Source organism: Solenopsis invicta, unplaced genomic scaffold (assembly GCF_016802725.1).
Source record: "Solenopsis invicta isolate M01_SB unplaced genomic scaffold, UNIL_Sinv_3.0 scaffold_67, whole genome shotgun sequence".
Classification (NCBI taxonomy): Eukaryota; Metazoa; Arthropoda; class Insecta; order Hymenoptera; family Formicidae; genus Solenopsis; species Solenopsis invicta.
In genome coordinates this window covers 53879-78119 of record NW_024105342.1, presented here as the reverse complement: position 1 = coordinate 78119, position 24241 = coordinate 53879, and the positions used below count along the sequence as shown (strand labels likewise).

At 32.9% G+C, this 24241-nt stretch overlaps 4 protein-coding genes across 13 annotated transcripts; 1 reads left to right on the top strand and 3 right to left on the bottom strand.

Moving 5' to 3' along the window:
- Positions 1-361: 361 nt before the first annotated feature.
- On the bottom strand, positions 362-6357 carry LOC120356745 (ubiquitin-conjugating enzyme E2-24 kDa). Of its 6 annotated transcripts, none has more exons than XM_039459536.1 (6): positions 6119-6357; positions 4725-4859; positions 4566-4616; positions 4269-4401; positions 2402-2549; positions 362-2241 (listed from the first exon to the last, which is right to left on the bottom strand). In XM_039459536.1, the coding sequence occupies exons 2-6, from the start codon at positions 4853-4855 to the stop codon at positions 2144-2146; spliced, it is 561 nt and encodes a 186-aa protein (XP_039315470.1). In that variant the 5' UTR covers positions 4856-4859; positions 6119-6357; the 3' UTR covers positions 362-2143. The 6 variants fall into 6 exon arrangements, with proteins under 6 accessions (XP_039315470.1, XP_039315472.1, XP_039315471.1 ...); XM_039459538.1 differs by lacking the exon at positions 6119-6357 and adding an exon at positions 5871-5961; XM_039459537.1 differs by lacking the exon at positions 6119-6357 and adding an exon at positions 5823-5938.
- LOC105203106 lies at positions 6222-7027 on the bottom strand. Its single transcript, XM_011171870.3, has one exon. It carries the CDS (start codon positions 6702-6704, stop codon positions 6249-6251), a length of 456 nt encoding a protein of 151 aa, XP_011170172.2. The 5' UTR covers positions 6705-7027; the 3' UTR covers positions 6222-6248.
- A 689-nt stretch (positions 7028-7716) lies between these two features.
- Positions 7717-17954, top strand: LOC120356882 (cilia- and flagella-associated protein 36-like). Of its 5 annotated transcripts, none has more exons than XM_039459530.1 (8): positions 7717-7963; positions 8180-8555; positions 9737-9912; positions 10469-10659; positions 11208-11347; positions 11965-12119; positions 12684-12934; positions 17725-17954. In XM_039459530.1, the coding sequence occupies exons 2-8, from the start codon at positions 8441-8443 to the stop codon at positions 17765-17767; spliced, it is 1071 nt and encodes a 356-aa protein (XP_039315464.1). In that variant the 5' UTR covers positions 7717-7963; positions 8180-8440; the 3' UTR covers positions 17768-17954. The 5 variants fall into 5 exon arrangements, with proteins under 5 accessions (XP_039315464.1, XP_039315465.1, XP_039315467.1 ...); XM_039459531.1 differs by lacking the exon at positions 7717-7963 and adding an exon at positions 7984-8153 and having other exon boundaries at positions 8334-8555; XM_039459533.1 differs by lacking the exon at positions 7717-7963 and adding an exon at positions 13669-13698 and having other exon boundaries at positions 7985-8555.
- On the bottom strand, positions 17048-23398 carry LOC105203102 (serine/threonine-protein phosphatase 4 regulatory subunit 3). Its single transcript, XM_011171860.3, has 6 exons — positions 21518-23398; positions 19451-21049; positions 19199-19350; positions 18016-18116; positions 17690-17886; positions 17048-17412 (listed from the first exon to the last, which is right to left on the bottom strand). The coding sequence occupies exons 1-6, from the start codon at positions 21713-21715 to the stop codon at positions 17326-17328; spliced, it is 2334 nt and encodes a 777-aa protein (XP_011170162.1). The 5' UTR covers positions 21716-23398; the 3' UTR covers positions 17048-17325.
- Positions 23399-24241: the final 843 nt, after the last annotated feature.

Genomic DNA, 24241 nt, shown 5'->3' with positions numbered 1-24241 from the left:
CTTTCGCAAATTTTATCTAAATGTAAACCTCATAGAATATATAACTAAAGATTTTAAAAAAATATAAGGAAAGGTAACAATAATAACGACCGAAAAGACCAGCATATAATAAATTGTATTTCATTCGTTATATCATTAAAAGGTTCTTTACCAATATATAAGACTGACCTTCGTACAACTTGCATCATTCTCTTTTGTTTAACATTCATACTTTTTATACGCGCAAATAAAAGAGCGTTCATGAATTAGTTAACTTCTCAGCGTATTTTATAATTTTAGATCATTGAATGATCAAAACCGCGTGTAGATCATAAATACCAAGATCATAAATACCACAATGGCTTTTTCCTTCTTATCCATGTTTTTTTTTTTTTTTACAAGAGACTAATGCGTCTCAATTCTCAGATCGGTACTAAAAAGGAACGTGTTTTCGTTTTTCCAGTTATATTTATTTAGCGTATACACACGTTTTTAGAAATAACGGAGATCCATTATGTACTGTTAATATTCTGGTAATCTTCAAATGTACGTGGAGCATGTACACGTACTATTATGTATAATTATTTCTATTTACAATCCTGATTGAGACTTGTATCTCCCACACTTTAATTCATAAAGTTGAAACTGCATACTGGCGCTTACAAAATATAAGAAGCCAAAGTCCGCCGACTAAATTAAAATCCAAGAATATTTCGATTTTTTTGTCGTAGTAGGAACTTACGCGATTCGCATATTCTGCACATGCATTTCACGCAATATTTACATTCCTCGAATTTCGTGACGAAAGGGATGTAAAGTGTTCATTTTACACGATAAACTGTACAATATCAGTATTCGTCGAGTAAGCTTCTCTCTCCTTCGTCATTCGTCTTTTTTTTTTTTAATAAACTATAGTTACATTCACACTACCCGATATTTTTAAGCAACTATCCATATTTTAGAACAGATATGTACAAAGTGATTTTAATCACCTTGTTTATCTAATTGTTATACGATGTAAAAAAAAAGCTACGAGAAATTATTCGGGAGACGCTCAATACATATATACCTGATACATTGAAGACAATGAAAGTATCTTTAGCATGCTCGGACTTTAGACCTTGAGTATGCAACACAAGTGATATGTAAGTATCTCCTTAGATACAATAAAATAACAGGTAAAAAACACGCGATGGATTGCACCAACATTGGTTAGCATCAATCGTTAAATTTTCTCTCTCCATTTTTACGTTAAAAACTGAAACTATGATTTATAGAAAAGGATAAGAAATCGCTAACCAGAATTAGAGAATCGGGATCATTGGTGCAATCAATCAGTCAAATATCAATTTTCACATTACATATAATAGACAGAATATGATTCCAGGTCAAAATTACAAAGTTTTTTGAATGTACTAGCGTATAAGTATACGGTAAATAATATTTATTTACAGTTACAATATATTTTTTTGCGGATGGGCCCAGACAAGTTGAATTTTGTCTGATGGCGTGAACGTGATTGATGTCTGCTTCATGCAGAGCGTTACAATTACTGTATTATGAACACAAAATTGTATAGGTAGTTTTTCAACGGCTAAATTATAGTTATATGCAATCAGCCTGTACATCTCGAGCCAGGCGTCATATCTATGAACGTAATAATTTAAATTTAAGAGAATTCAATATAAAAATATGGGAGTTCAATTATGGAAAAATGGGCCTCTACACTTACGACTTATCGCCTATATATCTATTAATTACTTACACATTATCAATATTGTTCATGTTATCTCCTATTCTAGAAATATTAGCAGCATCGTGGGTAGTATTGTTTGCAAACAATACGATCCATTTAAATACTATCTCATTGTAACCTTTTTTTAAGTGAAAAACTCCTGTCTCGTTATGCCCTAGCACACTGTTTAAACACTTGCACGCACATTCATCCGACTTAGGCACATTACATACGCTACATAAAAGCACATCACAATCATGTGTTTGAGCTGATCTCAAACGGTCTTCGCTCACTTGTATTTTGCTGACCAACATGATCATAGATACAAATGTGTACACAGGCTACAATATGAGACAAGTTGTATGAGAGCAGCAATGATCATAAGTTGGCATGAGACTAATAGGAGTTTAATACGAATTAAAAATATGCTCATGTGGCATAGCGCTTAGTCCAAAGCCGCGCTATGCGATCGTGTTCTTCTCTATTTTGTAGGTATTGCGTCGCTATACTACCTACCAGTGGATCAGCTGTAAGATAAATTATATGAGAGATCCACATAAAAGAAAATACAGTATCTACAGAATGTAATCTTGAGAACAAATGAGTGATATCATAAATACCTTCATTATTTATATTAAATGTACATATCGTACATCAAATTTAAATAATCATGAATAATGCGCCTACCTGGATTGCAGTCTGTTAAGAGGGAACATATTGACAGTAAGACCTTTGAAATTGTCAATGCAGGGGACCAATTGTCCTTTAATATGTCCAAGCAGATAACTCCTTGACTATTTATATTGCAATGATAGATGCGCGTTCGGAATGTAACCTGCAAAGTAACATATTTGAAGCATAATAGTTGTGTATAACAAAACGTATATTTGGTAAAAATAAAAGAAATAACTGTAAACTTTATATAAAAATTTTATAAATGCAAGGCATTATTAAAGTAATATTTAAAGATATTATGTAATAAATATTAATGTGAATATTTACTTAAAATATACAGATATTTCAATAGACTTATATCAGATGTTTACTCAAATTTTGATTCTCTAAAAACCATTCTCCAAAACCCCAGATTATTCAAAAATTTTATTCAGAATTCTAGGTAAGATTACAGAATTTTTTAATGCAGCTTTGAAATAAATTTATATTATTGTATCTTTTAATGTTCCATAATCATACAATCACAAAGAAAAGCCACTTAAGTTTTGAATACTAAAGAGACAATATTAAAAAGAAATAATACAAACTAATTGTGATTAAAACACAACACTAATTTAAAACGATGTATCATCTTTTATTGTCTCAATTTTTTTTTATAAAAACTCCCGAATTACAAGAAAATATGCATAATGTGTATTACATATTTATTGCTAATCAATTTTACATTATCACAAAAAAATGATCACAGAAACAAATTTGTTACAAGGTATAATTTAAATTTAAAATAAACTTCCAAAAATTTCTTTGAATATTGATAAAGTTCCATGAAAATTCATGATTTTCAAGAATAAAAAAATTTATTCCCTGAAAATTTCAGCCTTTCTTAATAGTAAACATCCTATACATGGAAAAATATCAGTATTTTATTTAAATTTTTATTAATTTTTTTCCTCTTTTTAATGTGTGTTATAATTAGAGCTCCCGGTCAGAAACGTGTTTTAAAATACATGTGACATATGTAGTCGTCTTACACATCTGACACGGGTATCCGTAAATAAATGATATATATATATATATAAGTACACGGATAATTAAAATTTTAAATATATATATATATATATATATATAAGTACACGGATAATTAAAATTTTAAATCACAGCGTTCTATATTGTATGACAGATTGACGTGTGTATTTACGTACATAAAAGAGATAACAAAAAAAATAATATAGAAAAACATAGGGAAATACTTGGTTCAATCACAGTTACACAGATCTGTATGAAAACTAGAAAAGATAAATACCCAGCTACTGCATTTTTAGTAAGAAAGTATTCGTATATACCAGCAATTTCTATAAATTCCGAACGCTGCTTTTCTACTGCCGGAAATATTATATTCAAAAAAACATTATTGCTTTCTTGCAATGTTAATATGTTAATATTTTTATATCAAAATCAAAGGTTATTGAAATATTTATTAAAATAATAATGCTAATGCCATACATTACGTTAATTTTTTACTTTTTATGTTTACGTATTATTTAAAAATTCAAAAGCATTGAAAATTTTATTTACATTAGTGTATTCTATTTAAGGTTCTCTTTCACCTCTTACTTTGTTGATCTAACCTTTTTAGACACTTTATATATATTTATTTATAAAAATTTGAACATTTATTAATTTATTCGTGTTCTAAATACATATTTGATTCGTGTAATGCACGTGGGTACGTGGTACACGTACCCATCTGTTTGCACACATAAATGCTAAAACACATCTAATCCGTGTATCCATGTACATGTGAAATAAGGGGCTCTAGTTGTAATCCTGTACAAATAAGCATTATATGTAATAAAAAAGAGAGCAACCATCAACCTACCTTAGGAGGTTTAAAGGGATATTCTGGCGAGAAATGTATATCAAGAAAGAATACCCCGCCCTCGTAAACCGAACCTGGAGGACCCAATATAGTAGAAACCCACTCGTATAAGTTATCACCTTTCGGTCCTGCACTGTAAAATGAATCAATCGAAAATTAACTCTATTTCTCCATATTATTCTCACGAAGTATATAACTGTTTCATCATTTATATTATGTAAGTATAATATTATTTTAAAATATTATTTATTCGAAAATTATTATTTTGAAAGGAATCATGATTATTAGCAATAATACCTGCAATTGGGGGGTGGATCTAGCGTGATTTCTGCCAATTCCTTTTGTATCCTGATAAAGATATAAAACACATTTAAAATTGTCACAAATAACTGTAACATTTGCAGTTAACATAAACGTATAATTACTGTGTTGCACAATAAGAGTCTACCGCATTACCTTTTGGCGGACGTGCCTAAAGCTTTCGACATCTTTGGATTTGGCTTAGCTTCTTTACTATCTGGTTTATTGTCTGCCAAGGAGGACCCGCGTCCTCGTCCAGTTCCACTGGAGCCCGCTCCCGACGACATGACTCTGCGACAAAATGCATACGTATTATTAACTATGCAAACTTCTACAAATTATTAGCAATATTTAACGGCAATAGATAACAAGACAGGTATCACAAAAGCGAGATTAATTTTAGAGCACATTTGCACTTCTGCATCTCCGTCTCGCTGTCGGTCGACACTTGTGAAACATTCTTGCCGAACGACCGAGATTATTGATATCTACGCATAAAACGATGCGTAAGAATATAAATTTCGTCGCGGCAAGAGTCTCTCCGACCGAGTATGTCACACATACAAAACAAACGGAGTGAAGCAAACGGCTGTGAATTCTGAAATTCGCGAGTAACGACACGAATAAGATAATCGAGGCGCCGAAAACGAGAGTATATACAAACGATGCTCGGTGAAATCAATCACGCTTTCCCGGGAACCGGTCGTCTTTCTCTCTCTTTCTCCGGCCACGCTCTCGACGGGGTGGCTCGACAAAGAGTCACGGTCGACGCGAAACCGACGATTTTTCCGGTTCCTCGCCCTGTCGAGCAGTCACCCCTCCCACGGGCAGCAACATAAACATCGCGCGTCTTTGCTCGTCGCCGGACAAGTGTCCCGTCGAGCTGCTCCGAACGGATATCCAGTCGCGTCGTATTATTTTTAAACGGCGTCGCGTTGCGTGGCCCGCGGAGAAACATGCGAGAGGAGACGTGCGGGCCGCGGGACGGTCCGCCGCCGCCGGGTAGTCCCGAGGAGGCAAGGGACCCGAACGAACTCGAGCTTCGTCATCGCGAGTTAGCCGTCCGCTCCGGTTTGGGGGCCGACTCCCGAGGGGGGTTCAACGCGCCCAAAATTGATTTCCCTTCACGGAGGAGCACGCGTTTTTCTCTCTTCCCCTCTTGCTCTCTTTCTCTCTCCCGGGTCGAATGCTTCTTCCTCTCTTTCTCTCTCTCGCGCGCGCGGTAGGCAGGAGGCGAGGGAGACTTCGGCTCACTCCGGCTCCAACGGCAGGCGCCGTCCGGGTGTCCCGGAGCAGACGTACGTTTCCCGGCGTTTGTCGTCTACATGACTCTCCGCGGTCCTTCTACTCCGACTACTCCTCTCTTCTCGGACACCCGCGCACAACGCACAGTGGCCACTTCTGGCTGGGGGTCTCCCTCCCCTCCTCTCCCCCGTTTCCTAACCCTCTCCCTTTTTTTTCTTACTTTTTCCCTGCCCGCGACTCGCTCGTACACGAGCCGAGAAAAGCGGCCGAGGAAAAGCGTTGCACGCCGCAGCGCGTCGGTGTACCTCGTGTCCGATGTGATCCACGCCGTGTTTGCCGTCGTCTCGGAGCAAGCCTAGCTTCGCCGGGTCGCCGACGGGTGGGCGGGGGGAAAGGAGAGAGGCAGGGGCGGCGGGGAAGGACCGGTCCGCCGCTTCAGACGCGAGACGGCTCCCTCGGCGCCTCGGCGCGGCGACGGTGTCGCCGGAATAATGGATCCGCGCGGATCGCTGGCGAGATGCACGCGGCGGCTCCGTGCTTCGTTATTGCCTTCGAGTTGCTCCGAGTCGGGCTGGAGTACGCGCGAGTAACAACGCGCCCTACGACGAGATCGCGCCGCTTCCGATGCAGCAGCAGCAGCAGCGCACCAGCACTCACGAGGAAAGCGCAGTGCAAGACGCATCGGCGCGACTCCGCCGCGACCGTCCGACTCCGACGGATCGACGACTGCGACAGCGGCGGCGATGACTGTCGCGGCGAGTACGCGACAACGCCGAGAAACAATCGCGTACGAGCGCACAGACGAGGCGGCGGATTTCGAATCGCCCTCGTGGATTGTCCTGTCCCGGAAGCCCAGCGCTCCTCAGGCCCTCGTCCTCGTATCGCGACCATTCATCTCACTTTCATGTTCCGAAATCACGATCGCGGCGTCCTTCTCCTCTCGGCGAGCGCCGAAACGTGCGCATCTCTGCGTCGCCGGATGTTGACTCTGTCGCCGCGGCGGCGGGCGGCGGACGCTGGCACCCGACTCTCTGCGTTCTCGAGAGCGCTGTGATCGGCCCGGCCGCCCGGCGTACTCTTCTACCGCTCCTACCCAGCGGAGCCCGGCGCGCCCGGTACCCACGACGGCCACGACGGAGTTTTTCCCCGCGACCGGCGGCCTCGCGATCTTCCGGAAAATTCCCTAGCGCGCCGTGAGAGCGCGTAGTTGTCGCGATTCTCCTCTTTTTATTTATTATTTTTTAATTGTGCATTTTATAACCTGTATAGTCTGTTTTACATATTACCATGGTTGAGCAGTTAAATATTTTTTTAAAGTTAACAGCTTGTAAATTTAATTTAATTTCGTTAAAAGTTTCATGAACAAAAAACTAACTCAATAAAAAGTTGCGTTGAAAATGTTGAAATTAAGTTAAGTTAAAAGTTAATATTGAAAAGCATTCATATTAAATTAGAAGTTTGTGACTTTTTAAAGTTGGATATTCAAAACAATTATAATATTCAGTTTTAGTAAATTAAATTTATATGAAATAAACCAATAATGTAAAGGAGATCACTATGTGAAAATTTTTTATGTTAAATTCATAATTAGGCTACACAACATTTGTAAGGACAAATTTTAAAAAATTTAGTTTTTATTGAATTTAAAAATGTAATCAAATATATATTTTTTTCGAATTTTTAATTTTATGTTTAAAAATTTTAATAAGATAATTTTAAACTTTAAATTGATCTTCAAATATATTATATATATATATGACACTTTATAGAATTATAATACGTACATGTGGATCGCATTGAGACTGCACTGAGAAAAGAAATTATATTAACTTTTCTAAAATTTTCTACTTGATTAAATACTTTCAATTCAAATATTTATGTACTTAAGTTAAATATATAAATGCTTGAAAGTACCAATAGTTTATGCATTTGAGTTAAATACTTCAACTAAAGAAATTTAATCAAGTTGAAAAATTTAGTCAATTTAACAACTTTCTTTTCTTAGTATAAAAATATGTAATTACTATACGTTATCATTACAGTAACAAAAAAAAAATAATTCAAGGCCGCAACCAATACGTTACAAAAAAAAGTATCTGTAACGGTGTTACAAAAGTAACGCGTTGCTGGAAAATACCGTGTAAATTAATGTATGTCGCATTCTGTGAACAGATAAAAATTTTCTTGCAGTGTACAAAAACCATAAATTTTATAATATTTTATTTTGAATGACGCCTTAATAATTTACAACTCGATAATATTAGATTGGACGTGAAGCATTCCTTAATTTCTTGCTCCAAACGTATAGTTTTACAGGCCGATATTTATCAAGGCATCAAAGTGAGTATTCTCTGTATATTTTATAGTGATTTCCGGGTATCTGTTTGTATCTACCTGTCTATAATCAAAACTAAAGAAAAGACGCGCACATCGATTCTGATGAATAATACTGGCGCAAGTCTAATTCCAACGGCTCATGTTTTGTTCGTCGTAACTATGACTACAACTTGCTATGCAAAGAGAAGAGTATCGTCTCGGAGGCGTATGTACAATTGTAGAGGAGACGCTCGACACATCGACATAAGTGTGCAAATTCAGGCGAGGACGTTAAAGACGATCAGGGCGAAATGAGTAGAAATGATAAGGATGACAGCGCTTGGGTGTTCGATTCTTTGATTGGATTTTTGCAAGGTCCTATTTGGTCCTCGCCCCTGATGACCTTCATCGAGGAGAAATCTCTCGGTTCGTATAACCGAAAATTATTTTTCTTTATTTTTTTTTCTCTCGTCAGAACTTGTCTTTAACTGAAATTTCTTGATATACAGAAAGAAAAAGAAAAAAAAACTTATAGCGTGGCTTGTAAAACCTATTTTACAGTAGTCGTAAGGTGGTAAGTTGCAATTATACGTCCAATTCTACTAATTAGCTTCGAAACGTATTACAGCCTTACGGTGTAATACGCTTATATATAATGTTACAACTATGTAAAGTAGGTTATTTATGCTGTAGGTTCTGTACTGCTAACTTTTAAGAAGCTAAAAGTATTGCAACCTGTAATGTCTAAAAATTTCCAAAGATTAAAAAATTAATTAAAAACAAAATTAAATATAATTGTGATGTTTAAAAGTAGAGTAAACCCTCTAAGGGATTATATTTTTATAATTACTTCAGCTAGCACACTGAGAAGATTCCATATTCTTGAACATTCTATAATTCTTCTCACGCAAATATTTTTAAATAAATATTCTAATATTGTTACAGAAATATGAATGTAACTTTTTTTGTAATTTAACTTAATTTGAATATTCATAATTGAATATAATATTATGTACACGTATTATATTCTATATGTAACGTTCTCCAAATTTGACTTTTTAGGTAATCATGCAAGAGTCTTGTATAGTAGAAAAAAAGGATTATTTTATCAAAAATTATGCATGAATAATCCTAAAGTTATAAAACTCTAACTTGGTGTTATATTATAATTGTAACATTATTGGGTTTTATTCTACATGTGGGAATAATTATACAGAATATTATTAAAACGTTTAAGATAATGTATTTGTAAAAATATATATTCTCTGAATATCTTCTTAGAAAAGGCTTTTATGAATTTTCTTAGTGAAAGAGCTGAAAATATTTCATGGATTACCATGTGCTGATAGGATAATAATCATTTTAAAATTGATTTAGAAGATAAAATTTTTTTATTATTCTCAATTTATGCATGTAATAATAAAGATCTGAAACAAAAATAAATATTTTGAAAAAGTGAAAGTGGACATTATTTGTAGATATAATTTCTCCGCAATGGAAGCATTGATCGCGACATTGGAAAATTTTCCGTCGAATGCTGAATAATAAGGCGTATTTATTAATAATAAGGCAAATAAATATATAAAGACTTTTTCAATATGTTGCAGTTTTCGAGGCCAACACCGAAGACTGCGAAGAGTATCGGAAAATATATCAGGAATACAAGAATTTAGTCGACTTGTTACTCGGATGCTTTATGGAAGATATGGGTATCACACCGGAGCAATTCGAACACGCGTGTACTGTTAACAGAGATACAAAAATTCCAATACATTTTCAACAAGTACGATTATTAGCAGAAATACACAACAATTGAAACAAATTGAATAAAAATATCTGAAGAATTTATTTATAACAAATTCTATTTAAAATAAATTCTTTTAGGTAGAAAATGTAAAAAACAAACAGTTAAATAATTATTTTAAATAATTTCAAATAATATAATATTTTTATAGAGATACATCTTTTAAATAAATATTTCTATATTTAAATAAATATTTTTATTATTATTTTCTATTTTAATTAAATATCTTCTCCAGCATTGCCTGTACAATGAAATTATGTTTCACTCGTATTTTGTTTCATAAGTTAAAAAAAAATTATATTTATGTATCAAAAAGAAAAAAAATGTATATAATATGGAGCAAAATTAAGGGACTCTATTGAAGTTCAATTTCTTATCGTAAAGTCGTTAATGATTTTTATCTATCATTGGGAAAATATAAGCAAATTATATCGCGTGATTTTTACGTTTCTTTATACAATTCGCCTATATTTTCTATTAATAAATGCTGCCGTCTTCTTCTTAAAAGTTACGCGTTCTATCGTGTATTTTACAGAATTTATTCGAACAAATATGGGCGGCGAATGAATATGAAATATTCAAAAGGATGATGATACAAAAGAACTTGGAGCTCCAGCTGCAGGCGCTAAATATGATCGAACAAAAATATGGTCTCACACCTGCCTCCCTTGTATACGAGACGGATGGTTTTCCCGATGACGAACTGGTCATGGAAGATTTGATACAGTATGTTATATCGTAAATATATATATTAATATATAAACCACTATATATATTGCTGTATAAGAATTAGAGATGTTCGTAAACAGTGGCGTAGTCAGGAAGGGGGGGGAGGGGGAGTTATGGGGCTGCAGCCCCCCCGAAATTTTTAATAGTTCCAATAATTTTGTAGATTAATTTTAATAGTTTAAAAAAATATGATGTTTTAAACGTTTAAATTATTGCCAAAAGTTCAGCATACCTGTTTTTTATAAGAAAAAAATTTGAGTGTTTCTAGTGACAAAATAAATCTGCAAAAATAGGAACACAATGAACGGTTAACATGCAAGGTGAGGGCTTTGTCGTTGGCTCTGGATCGCGCGAAGTGTGGGTAATATTTTACCGTATAGATATGCCTAATTAACATTAATTATAGAGATAATTGTAACCAATTAAAGCCATAGCCCCCCCCCCAAACTTTTTCCTAGCTACGCCACTGTTCGTAAAAATCGGAATGGTTTTTGGAGGAATAGAATATATATATATATATATTTTTTTTTTTTTCGTATGCACAGCAAACAAGCTCTGGAAAATCAGAGCGAGGAAGAACCAGATATACCCTCAGAACCAACGACGTTGATTGCTGAACACGAACGTTTAGCTGCCGAATATCATAATGAAAGAGCGTTATTGGAGGAAGCATTAAGAAAATCAGGTAATTATTTACTTTAGTGGCCCCAGCTCCGATAATCTTGAGCATGACATATATTGTCAGTCATGGTCCTGAGTATTAACCTTCAACAAGTTTTAGCCGTCGTTTGCGTCCTTTGTTCAAAAGTTATCAACAAAGAAAGTTTCATAAATAAAACAAAATTTCTACCAATTTTAGTCTTATACACATATTTTATTCAACAATGTTATTACTAATTAGATATATATCTTTTATAATTTGTGGTGAGGTCCCACCCCCCACCCTTGCCACGGGGGCGAAACAAGGTCTACAGATTATACTGTTCCACATAAGTTTGCAAACTGTACATCTGTAGACCTCGTTTTGTCCTCAAGACGGGGGAAGGGTGGACCTCGTCGTGTACAAAACAAACCCATATGAAACAGCTAGTACTAACAATAAGATAGGCTTCATTCCGCGTAGAAAGTCGAAAATTATAATTTTCACCATGTTTTTATGATTATAACTTTTTAACAAATAACGGGCGACGGCTAAAACCTCTTGGAGTAAGTCACTTAGGGATATGATCTTGACAACATAAGTCAAGATCGACGCCATCGGAGCTGCTGCCACTAAAGTAAATAATTACCGAAAATCAAAAGATGGCTCTCGGAATACTTCGGATGACGAGTCAACGGAAGAAGTTGAGTGCGCCAAGGTATCTGCTGAGAAAGAACAATTAGACAAACTTAAACTCAGGAAGACTGAGCCTCTCAAGCCAATACCGACTTCAAAAAAGAAATCTGACGAAGATGAGGTATTTACTTTTGATTTACTTATTATAATTTGATGCAAGATTTTATCATATAATTTAATAATATCCTATTAAGATATTGAGTCAAGAAAAGTTATTAAATATGGGATTTGAAAATAGAATATGTAAGAATATAAACGATAAAATAATTCCATCTTGTGACTATTAGACAAAAAGTATTATATTAAGTGAAAAAATATATTTCCTGTAAATTTTTACAAGAATTAATATTATTTACAATATATAAATATAAAATGTATGCTATGTTTAGAAATTGCTTTGTATATAATATACATGTAATCTGTTTGTAACGTATATGTGATTATACGTGTGCCTATTAAATTAATATCAATATATTAAATACAACTAATATAAATAAATTAAATACTATTTAATATTATATTTCTTATTATATTTTAAATGTCGTAAAAGAAACATTTTTTGTTAAAAAGGGCGCATTTTCTTCTTTTGTCTCAGGCTCAGAAATGTCTAGTCCCGACTCCGATTTCCAATCTGAAATAATGTTCATGATAACAAAAATTTATTGTATAACTTATGCTATTGCAGATGAATGCAGAAGATATTAAAAAAAGGCAAGAATACCTGAAAGCCAGACGAGATAAACTTGTAGCTTTGAAAAAAGAAGCTAGAAATCAACAGCTAGAGATGAACAAAACTCGGCCAAGTTCTGCTAGAATAGTTGCTGAAGCGACTATGAAAGGGCAACAGGAACTAGAAGCAGCACAAGCTATAGATCCTTCGATACTTCAAGTACGAAAGGCTCTTGCAGCTCGACTGAAAGCTGAAGTTGTGCATAAGTAATTTTAATTTTGCATTATTATATATATACACAATATAATATTATATTCATTTGTCATAATCGTAGAAGTCTTAAACTCGCAATTCCAATAAAGTGCTTCACACAAAAGACTATAAAATAATTGTGATATCTAGAAAAGTAGTACATACATGCAAGATTGTATTTAGACGTTGTACGTCAGATATAGTTTGCGAGAAATGTGCGAAAATCTAGAGTTATTTTTTACATTTTTACGTCTTGCTGCTTTTAGAATATTTTTCTTCCCAAGTATATTTTCATGTAAAAAAAGCAAAACATATTTAATATTTTGCAATTACATCCACTATTTCCAGCAAACACCACGTTACACGTAACGTAAATGTTAGTTGTAATTTTCCACTCAACAATGTAACTGTTATATAATACACTCGTTATACAACAGTTACATTGTTGAGTGGGAAATTACAACTAACATTTACGTTACGTGTAACGTTGTGTTTGGTGGGTTATTATATTATATTTTACTTATTAAAAGTCTGATTTTTTAAGCAAAACTACATTTAATAATAAAAAAAGAATACTGCATTTTAAATGTTTCTTCTCATTATTACGTAAGAATATGTCGCATAAATGTAAAATGTTGAATAATAAGAATTTTAAGTGCACATTTATAAATATATGAAAAAGTACTATAAAATATTAAAAAATCTACAATTATTTCACATATTAATTAATCACATTAATTATTTTTAGAGTCAACAGGAACTCAAAGTAGATATTAAGGTAGATTAGCTCTGCTAACAAGTATTCATCTAATTTTAAATTTTATTTAATTAAATACTCTTCGCACTTCTACAACACACTATTTGCATAACACACATTTATCATTCTCACTTTTTTGCAGTCTACTTTCTAACAAATGAAATGGATTCATAGCACAATACCAGCAATAAGTACGTTATATGTATAAATATCTAACCATTTTCATCTTTATTTAATTGAATACTAAGGTATATTTCTATGTAGCATAATGGAAATTAAGGAAATCAATACCTATTTGCAGCATACAAAATAAATTTTCTTTATCGTATAATATGTACACACAACACACACCTATATATATATATATATATATATATATATATATATATATATATATATATATTAGTATAACTATAATTAGTTTTATAATTTTAATTAAATTATTCAATAAAGTTTAATTGCTTTTTTTTGTCGTTGCAGATATCACGATATCTACTTGATATTACAAGTTAGTTAATTTCAATATTAGAAATAAACCGTTTGCTATAATCAAATCAGAATTTAACAATACAATATTGGGCAAACAATTTGTGAAAGTTAACTTTCTCTACAATAGTTGCCTGTTTTATGCTATGAATCCTGCATTTATACATCACTTTTGTTGCCTGATTGTTTCTTTCATTCTCCAGTAGAATAAAATGCAAAATATCCTTTTTCAATTACACAACGCATTCGCTTATTACCATAATACACAGGATTGTATATCTTATACTTGCTCGTAATTCACAAAATTCTCGAATAGCTTCTCATATAAAAAGATTTCTTTTTCTACGTGCATATATATATATATATATATATATATATATATATATATATATATATATATACACTATATATATATATGTATATATACTATCAAAGAAAAAGTTTTTTATTTTGTTTTATTATATAATTAAAACGCATGCTAGAATCAGCACGTGATATTGTACAATGTGTGCACGTCTCGAAATCTTTTCTTTCTTTAATATTATATCGATGTGATGTATCGGTTGAAAAAAATATGTTTGTAATCAACAACGATTTTGAGGCAGAATATTTTAGACTGTTGTATCATATGTTCAAAGCTATATTGTATAATAATGCCATAATAAATATGAAATATTATATTTAAAGAAGACATATGATAAAAACATCAATATCTTCGGAGCAGCCAATAAATATATGATTATAACGACCTCTTGTGCTTGTAAATTTAATTGGATTGAAGACTTTATTTTATTTTATATTAAAAGTATATATTTATTCTACAAATATGAATCCATATTGATAGGAAAATATGTTCGGCTCATTATGTTTCTTCAAAATTTTAAAATTTAATACATATCAAATATTAATATAAAAATGAAAACAAAAATATTGAAGCTTGCAAATAATAATCAAGTATATCATTGATTGATGAAATGTATAAGAGCGTAACACACTCTGTACAAATGTATATATCAAATTTCTCAATTTAAGTAGCACGTGATCGCATTTTTACTCTCTAATATCACTTAGAGAAATTAATTCACTTGTTCATTTTTTTTACTTACATTCTTTACACCCAATAACATTCTAGGCTTAATATTTGTTCTTTATTATCGAATAAATTGTGGATATATGTAAAACACATAAAGAACAACATTACTCAGCATTATCTTAATAACTAATTAATATTAGCTTTTGTTACATTTTCTCTTTTTGTGATCAGTCCAAGTTGCACAACATTTTATGTACATGTATCACTCAGCTCCAGCAGAATTTGCCTACTCAGATATTCACAATTTGTTCATTTTGCGGTTGAATTAACATTTCTGAATCCCTTTCACTATAGTAAGAGTTAATATATATGTATATGTGTACATGTGTATCTCCACTGCAATATTTCAAGCATTATGTACTTACAGTCCTAAAGCAGTCTTGGAATTTCTTTCTGGTATTAGGCATATTGTTGAAAAATCTGTACATCAATTTGTAATTTTTTGTAAAATTAACTCAATTAAAAATGATGTAAAAATGAATATTATTGAAATGATATTCTGTAGAAATTATGTTGTGATAATAATTAAATTTTACTTTATCATTTGCATAAATGGCAAAAAAAAAATTTTCTGGAGCTGATTGAAATAGACAATGCTATTCTTCTGATATGATACTATAAATTTAAACCAATTATATATATATATATATATATATATATATTCAGTATATATTATATATATATATATATATATATTCAGTTTCAAAACGTTATTCATTTCTAGAAGAAATTATTTATCAAATCGCATCTTTTGTTAATTTAATAGTACAAGCACAAATTAAAATTTTATATTGCATTGTGACATTATTTTTTTTATCCAATATAAATTATATGTTATAAACATGTTTACAATTTAACAAAGCTAAATTGTATATAAGTTTATTTTTACAAAGCGCTTTTCTGCCATTTTTGGCTTCACTTTGCCCATGTAAATACGAATAACATATTTTATACATTAGCCTAATATTCAATCGTTTTGCGATACATTCAGGTTATACTTTACACATCAAGGATTAACACTGGGCATGAAGTGCAGACTGATAAATATACATAAATCAAATATTTATTGTACAATTACTACTACTTACATTGACAACCAAAAAGCTTACTGAAAGTATTTTAAAGGAAACTGTATCCTTAAAGAAATTGTATGTTTCTGATTAATCGATGAGTGTGGTTGTTTTACAATCGTTACAAATATACATATATATACAAACTAAATACTACTTTTGTCGAACTGGATAAAGTTTCATAGTGCCTAATCCCTTCGAAGAATCGGTTTCCCTATCGCCTAGATGATAGGGAAACATACAAATGGCAAAATGAAACGTTCGCGGTTGCTTTTGTGCGGTACATCTGATGTACTTCTTGTCTTCTCCGATTCGGTCTTACAACATGTTGTATGTTCCTTCTTCATAGACTTACCAGATACTGTGATACACTGTGATTACAATTTAATCACAATTCAATTGTGACATCTCAATTTAATCGACACGTCTTGGTTTTTCACTGTGTCTAAACTGTGTACGCTTTGATCTCCTGTGTATTCGCAAGTCACTAAAACTTGGATAATTTTGGCCAAATCTTAGATTCTATCCATAATTATCCATGAGATTATGTTCCCTAGTACAAGATGTTTCCAGATGAGTGGAATGGACTCTCTATGATTTGTTTAGTATCTCTTACTTTTTTTAAACGCATTATACAGTACATCGTGCTACATCATATATTATGCCACAATACTACCACTGTTCGTTTCATTAAAGAAAGTTCATTCTTTCTTTGTTTTTAGCGATACAGTTGGCCGACAGAGCTTACTTAGTTTTCATTCAGATCCTATTTATGTTTCACATATTATACATGTGTCAACACAGACAGACTTATGAATGAGTGCCCACCATACATTTTTCTTTTTTAAAAGCACTTATTGTGTCCATTCCTTAGCAAAAAAGCTCAATCTGTCTCTTCCAACAATGAGGAGATAGATTTGTTTTTACATGTAGGAGGGTCATGAAATGATAATAGCAATTAAAAATCACAAATGTTCTTGTTTTTTCCAAGTTTGCCTACTATGACAATCGTTGTCGTTTTGGGGAAGGACTTAATTCCGAATCTTCATCCTCCTCATCCGAATCTCCCTCATAATCGACTAACCCCTGGAAAAAATTAAACTTATCTTTATTTATTAATAATTTTAATTGCACAATAATTTTATTTCGCTTGTGTATCAAATAGATTTGTTTCTATATAGATCTATTTGACATTCAAAATGTATTTTATTTTCTAATATTTTATTAAAAAACTTTTTTCTTTGACATTTCATGATTTAATGTAAGATTTATTCTCTATGAAATTTGTTTTTATTTTTCAAATCTTTTTTTTATATTGACTCAAACGATGCTATACGATTATGATATTTCTCTTTTGTTTTACCTTCTTAAACAGTGCTGTTCCCGTTTTTTCCACAGTGCCAATAGCCGGAGTAGGATTTATGTCCGAAGCAATTGGTGATTCATTCGTTGTTGACGAGCTATTATTGATCTGTGGTTGTTGCGAGGTAATATTATTATTAGCAGTGTTGTTATTTAACACAGACTGCTGTTGCTGTTGTTGCTGATGGCTTTTTGAATCTACAAGAACAGAATAAACATAAAGTTTGAAGATAATAATATAATTATAATAAAGTGATGTAATGTAATATCATTTTGGAAAAAATTGGCAATATAAGATTTATTGCTGTTGCGACAGCATTGCCTCACCATCATCAAATTCTTCTTCTTCATTAAACCATAGCTCTTCTTCCTCGTCTAGCTGCCTCTGGTCCCTTCGATACCGACTATTCCGTAAGATTGATGGGACACTGTACATACATGTGTATATATAAAATTTCAATATATCATGGTTTCATAATAAACTAAAAGTGTGTATATATAAAATTTCAATATATGATGGCTTCATAATAAGGTAAAAATGTTTAGTATGACGATTCTGAGTAATCTGTTATATAATTCACAAAATTGAAAAGTTTCCTACAAAAAAAAAAAAAAAAATAAAAAAAATTAAAGAAAGGACTTGAAACAAGTCTATTTTTTAAAAATGTAAAAAGTTACGATGCCAAATTCTTTAATAGTGGCATCACATCATAAACAATTTTGTTCCAGTAAAAAAAAGGGGGGGGGGAGGGAATATAAATAATAAATATAAAATTTTCGCATAAACAAAGAAATTTGGAAGTACAACAATAAAAAAACATTGAAGTGTAGCACTCTCAAAATTGTCAATTAATCAAGTTTTATGTAAAGATAATAAAATTGTTATTATTTCTACGCACCGCGGTTATTCTTATTAACCCATCAAAATTTAATTAATTGACAAATTTGGAAATTTTTTTTAATTCCTTAAAATATTAAAGCCTAAAACTTTTTGTTCTTATACTTATTATATGTTTCGAGAAAAATTATCATCTTTCATCTTTATGCAAAGCAATTTGTAAAATTTTGTAAATAAAAAGTGAAAAAATTATTGATTTATAAATAATATTTCCTTCTTCATTTTTATTCTAACTTAACTTTTATTATTATTAATGTTATAAAACAAGGTAAATGTAAAATACAGATTAAGTAAGAATAAATATAACATTCCTGCATGAACCAAACAAATCCAAAAGTTAATTTATTTTTCTTTTAAATAAGTCTTCAAAATATTAATCAAAGCCCACAACTTTACTTTATCTAGTATATATTCGAAAAAAATTATCATATTTACACAATAAACAGTTTAAAGATAAAAAGTTTTGTTTCTTAAAAATTTAACTTTCTGGATTGATTTTTGCAGAAAACTTTTTAATTCCATCCTTCATCTTCTTTACATTGTAAAAAGTAGAATTTATTAATCTTCTTGGAATTAAAATAAGAAATTAAGAATGCATTTAAATGTATATACCTGTCAATTGTAGCTCTATCACGATCTTTCAATTTGTCTTGATGTTGTTCATACCTCAACTTTAATGCCTTAAATGTTTGTACATAATCAATTGCTTCCAGTTCCTTTGAGAAGTTTTCAACAACATGCGAACATAGCGATTTAATATCCTCCTGAAATATCATAATAAAATATAGTTTATTATAAACTTTTATGTATTCTTCTTTCAGAAGAATATATAAAAGGAAAGTTGCAAAAGCAACTTTTACTCACCAATTTGATAAATTCAAACATTTCCAATATAGCCGAATCTAAAAGATTGTATCGGCCATTGTTTCTTACAAATGCATCAAATACAGGTGCAAACAGGTTACCCTTAATTATATACCTATTATAAAACTCATCCTTTAATGCTATAATCTTTCTCATAAACCTTAATGCACATAGTACTAGAAATGTGTGTGTTGATTTCATTAAAACCAATATTCTTCTGAGTAAATCTTTATTCAATATGCAGTTTTTAATATGGTACGTATGATGCTCCACGCAGAATGATAACAATTCCAGGATCAATCCCAAAAGTTGTACTGTTCTGTAATCCTCTCTCGCGGGCCGTTCTCCGATCGTGTTTGCCAGGAGAGGGGCTATTAGAGTACCGATACTATTTTTGTAAAAGTAATTTAAGAAATCAGTCTTTTCTGATTTGTTAACAGAAGCCAACATGTTCTCTGGGTCCAGAAGTAAACGTAGTACACCGGCCAACTGCACCGCTCCACCCAACTCGGGATCACTGTCCCCGACAAGTTGAGCAACTATTACATTCACTAACATTTGGTCCTGCTCCGTGTTATTTATCTGTTGCAATGTATAATCTCGTACAACACTTGGAGAATATTCCACGATATAAGTCAATATATCTATACTAGCCGTTTTTGTCTGTGCATCATTCATCGCCAAAGTGATTTCTAAAGCGGGAAGTATACCAAGTGCTGTTAACGTTTTATAAAACGCCTCTTTTCCTTGTGGCTGGAGATTTTGAGAAAAATTGCAAAATTCTTTTAAAAAAAGGACTAAGTCGCGCCTCTTGCTATCTAAAGTCGCCTCGTCCGTTAACTGACGAAAAAGTTCAGTAAGAAATTTCTCATCATCCTGTATCAAAGTCACTATTTCAACTTTATTAAAGAATATAAAACTACTCAATGTACTCAGCATGTTGTCCTCGAATACACTTGGGGTTGGCAGCACTACGTCTTGAATGTATTGAACTCTGTATGTTTGATGGATCTTAGCTAACAGTTCGGTATTTGTAATAGGAATTGCTTGTTTAAATCTGGCTAACTGTCGGAGATACTCTCTATGCCTCTTTGGCTGAGATAACGTTGGTTCATATTCCAGGCAACCAACAACATCGAAAATCGTATCATCGCTGAACATAACTTCGAACAGTGCATTTTTATTGAGTAGGAAAATATTTTTGAATATATCGTAAAGGTGATGTAATCCCTCGATATTTTCTAAATCCTCGCATGTACGAAAAAGATTCAGTAATTTCTTAATGTAGCCCTCTGACTCTAGTGCCACCGCCAATTTCTCTTTTCTCATTGGGGACGTTAGACAATTCTCTATGAGCTCATTAATATCTTCCAATCGACTAAGTTCACATGGAGGTAATTCGATAGGCGGTGCCGCATCTGACATATCATCAAACCGCTCATCTTCGGACTCTTCCACAATATCTTGTGTAATTTCTACAGATGGATCCTTGCCTTGAACCTGACAAATCTTTTCCCATATTTCGTCACAGCCAGCTTTTTCTTGAAAACTTAAGGCTAAGTCGAAATTGTCTCCTTCAGACCACACTATCAAAGTATCCTAAAATTATATACATATTTACTTGTACATATCCATATATGTGTCATGCTATATAAATTATATATTTGGTACATTAATGTGTGTAATAATATAAAAATAATTTAATAATTTTCATTAAATATAACATATTCAAGAGTATATTAAATATATTCTTATATTTAACATTAATGTATCTAATAATATAAAAAATATTGATATAAAAATGTCAAATAGCTTATAATTAAGAAATAATTTACAATATTAAAGATTTCATTAAGCTTTATAACAAGCAAATTAAAGAAATGCATTGATTAATTTGCTCAGTTTTTCATTGTTTACAAATATCACAAATATCTAAATTAGAAAAATTTTATACAAGATTGCGTAATAACAACAGAGTAATATCTACTCAACAATAGTGATTGTATATGTGAAACAAAAAAATTCTTGCAAGATAGAAAGAATTCATAAAAAAAATTCTCTTATTACCTGTTGTTTCTGATATGCCGTATCAGGTTGTATTTTACTCTCAAGCAAGAGAGAGCCATCGCTTTCTGCCCTTACCAAAAGAGAAATCCCTTTCAATCTCTCTACATAAGAAGAGGAAACATGACCAGTTCCACGATCGTCCCATTGTCTGTCCTGATTAAGAGCATACAGTTTTACTCTCCTACGTGTATCCGTCATATTGTAAAACTAATTAGCGCGCTCTCCGTATCACCAACTATTCCGCATGCCTTTCCAAATTCACTCAATCTTTGGCTTTCTCTGTGGCCGTCTCTATAGGAGAACTCTCAGATACCTGTTGGAGCAACAAATGGATAAAAACCTAGATATGTTAGACTTCTGCATGCCCTTGTACAGCCCATCAAGGTTTATTATTATTGCGTCGCGTAACGTGAGTGTATAAACAAAAATGTTCGGTGAGGTGTCAGTGTGTCTCTCCGTTGAAAGGCACCACACAGCGTTCGGCGCTCGGATAAAATCCACCACCGTGGAGAAGCAACGTGCACAATCCACACACGCGGTTGACTTCAGTTCCGAACGGCTGACGATCATATGCGTGCTCCGTAAAACGGTGAACTTGATGAGTGGCGTGGGCAATGGACGCGCGTCATGGATGAATGTTTCCCCGGGGCCTTTCCCCCCGCGTCGTCAACGCGCCGTTCGTCGGGGCGGGCGGACGCGTGTGAACGCGATCCTAGTGCGATTCCCCGCGGGAGGGCTCTAGCCAGGAGGCAGATCGCGCGCGGGAAAAGTTCGCGTGGCCGTGACTCTCACGTGTCGCGGTGGCTGCGACGTATCGGAACGACAATACGCGACAGTTGGACTCGTCGTCGTCTCGACCGGCACGGGGACACGGCTCTCCAGCTTGGACACCAATCCACTCTCGGTTAGTGAGATCGCTGGCGCGTGCAACGCTCTCTCCGCTTCTCCGCTGTATACGATTCCTCTTCCCGCGGCGGTGGCGGCGGCGGCAGCGGTAGCAACGGTGGAGATAGCGACAGCGGCGGTGGCGGTGGCGGTGGCGGCAGCGACGGCGGCAGAGCGGCGACGATGGACGAGAACCCGTGGTACGTGGTGGCCACTTCCGCGATACGGTTGCCCACAGGAACACGATTACCTCACACGAACACCCGTGACAGTCGCCGTCGGCTCGCGTCGCCGCTCGCACCCTTTACCCCTAAGCTGCGCCACTCTAAAATTGACATAGACACCGAGCAGCCACAACACTACATTCCGCCATGATAGATCATAACAACGCGCCACGGGGTCCACCAAGCTAAACCCAGGGACGCGCGGCGCGAGATTCGAACGAGACTCTCGCAGCGACGCCATAAGCCGATTTCGTCTCTTCTCTTTTTTTCGTTCCTTTTTCTTTACAAAATTTTTTTTCTTATTTTATTTATATCAAATTTTAAATAAGATTAACATATTTCTAGCTTGAATGTAGCAAAACACAAACATTTAAAAAAGATCAACAGCGAATATAAAAAGATCTTTTAGATCTGTCGATATTTGTAACATTGTAAATTGTATACCAAACATTTCGATTTTATTTAATCATTTTCAGCTAAATTTTGCTAAGATATAAATTTAGTGATCATACAACGTTAAAAAAAAGAGATAAAAAAACAAGTATCAAGGTCTACATCGAAGGTCAGATACGACTTCAGTAGAAGTAGAATAATTAAAGTCTTCCTTGATAAAAAAAAAGTCTCCAATAAAATTAATGTCTTCGTTCAAAATTATTTCTTCGTTCAGAAGCGACAAAAAATGTAGTCAAACGAGTAAAAGTCCAATAAATGTTGACTAAATAACATTTATTTTTTTCTACATTTGCTATATTTTATTCTTTTTTTGAATTACTTTCTTATACCTTTAATTGTATCATTAAAAGAAATTTTTCTCGTGTACTTTATATACCTTTGCCATAATTTGTTGCTTTTCTTATTTATTACTTCTATTTTTTAACGTTCTTAGAGGATTTGTCTTTATACAATGAAAATAAATATATATTATCTTCCTTTTTTCTTCCCGTTTTTTACAATCTTGAACAATGTCGAACAAGATTTTATTGATTTATTGATTAATATAATTATAACTAAAAATTTAATACTTGATTGTAATGGACAATTAAAACTTTTTAGTTGTTTTGAAATAAATCCTGGGTATTAGTTAAATTTTTAATCAATAAAATAAATTGATTAAAATAAATTGTATGTAATTGTGATTAATTCTAATATTTATTTTAATATTTTACAGTATTGATTGATAGTTAAATAGCAATGATTAATATAATAAATAAAATAATTTATCGATTAATATCAATTTACTTTTTCGAAATATGACAAACATATTCTTTAAATTCATAAAAATTATAAATATAAATTTTGAAATGATTAAATAAAATTTATAATTAATGATTGATCATTATTTTTTTAATCAATGGTATTTGACTTGTTTCAATAATCAATTTAATTAATTAAATTGTGATTATGTTTATCATAAATTTTTAATCCATTACTTTACTTAAGCAAAAACTTAATTGATAAATTATAAAATTGATACCTAATTTCATTAATTTATTAATCTTGATTATATATTTTTTAAATTTTTAGTTGAATATTTTAGTTAATAAGTGAGTTTGTGTTCGTGATCTTCGTACTTCCGCGTACTCACGTCATTCTCACGCGGAATGTCGAAATAGTC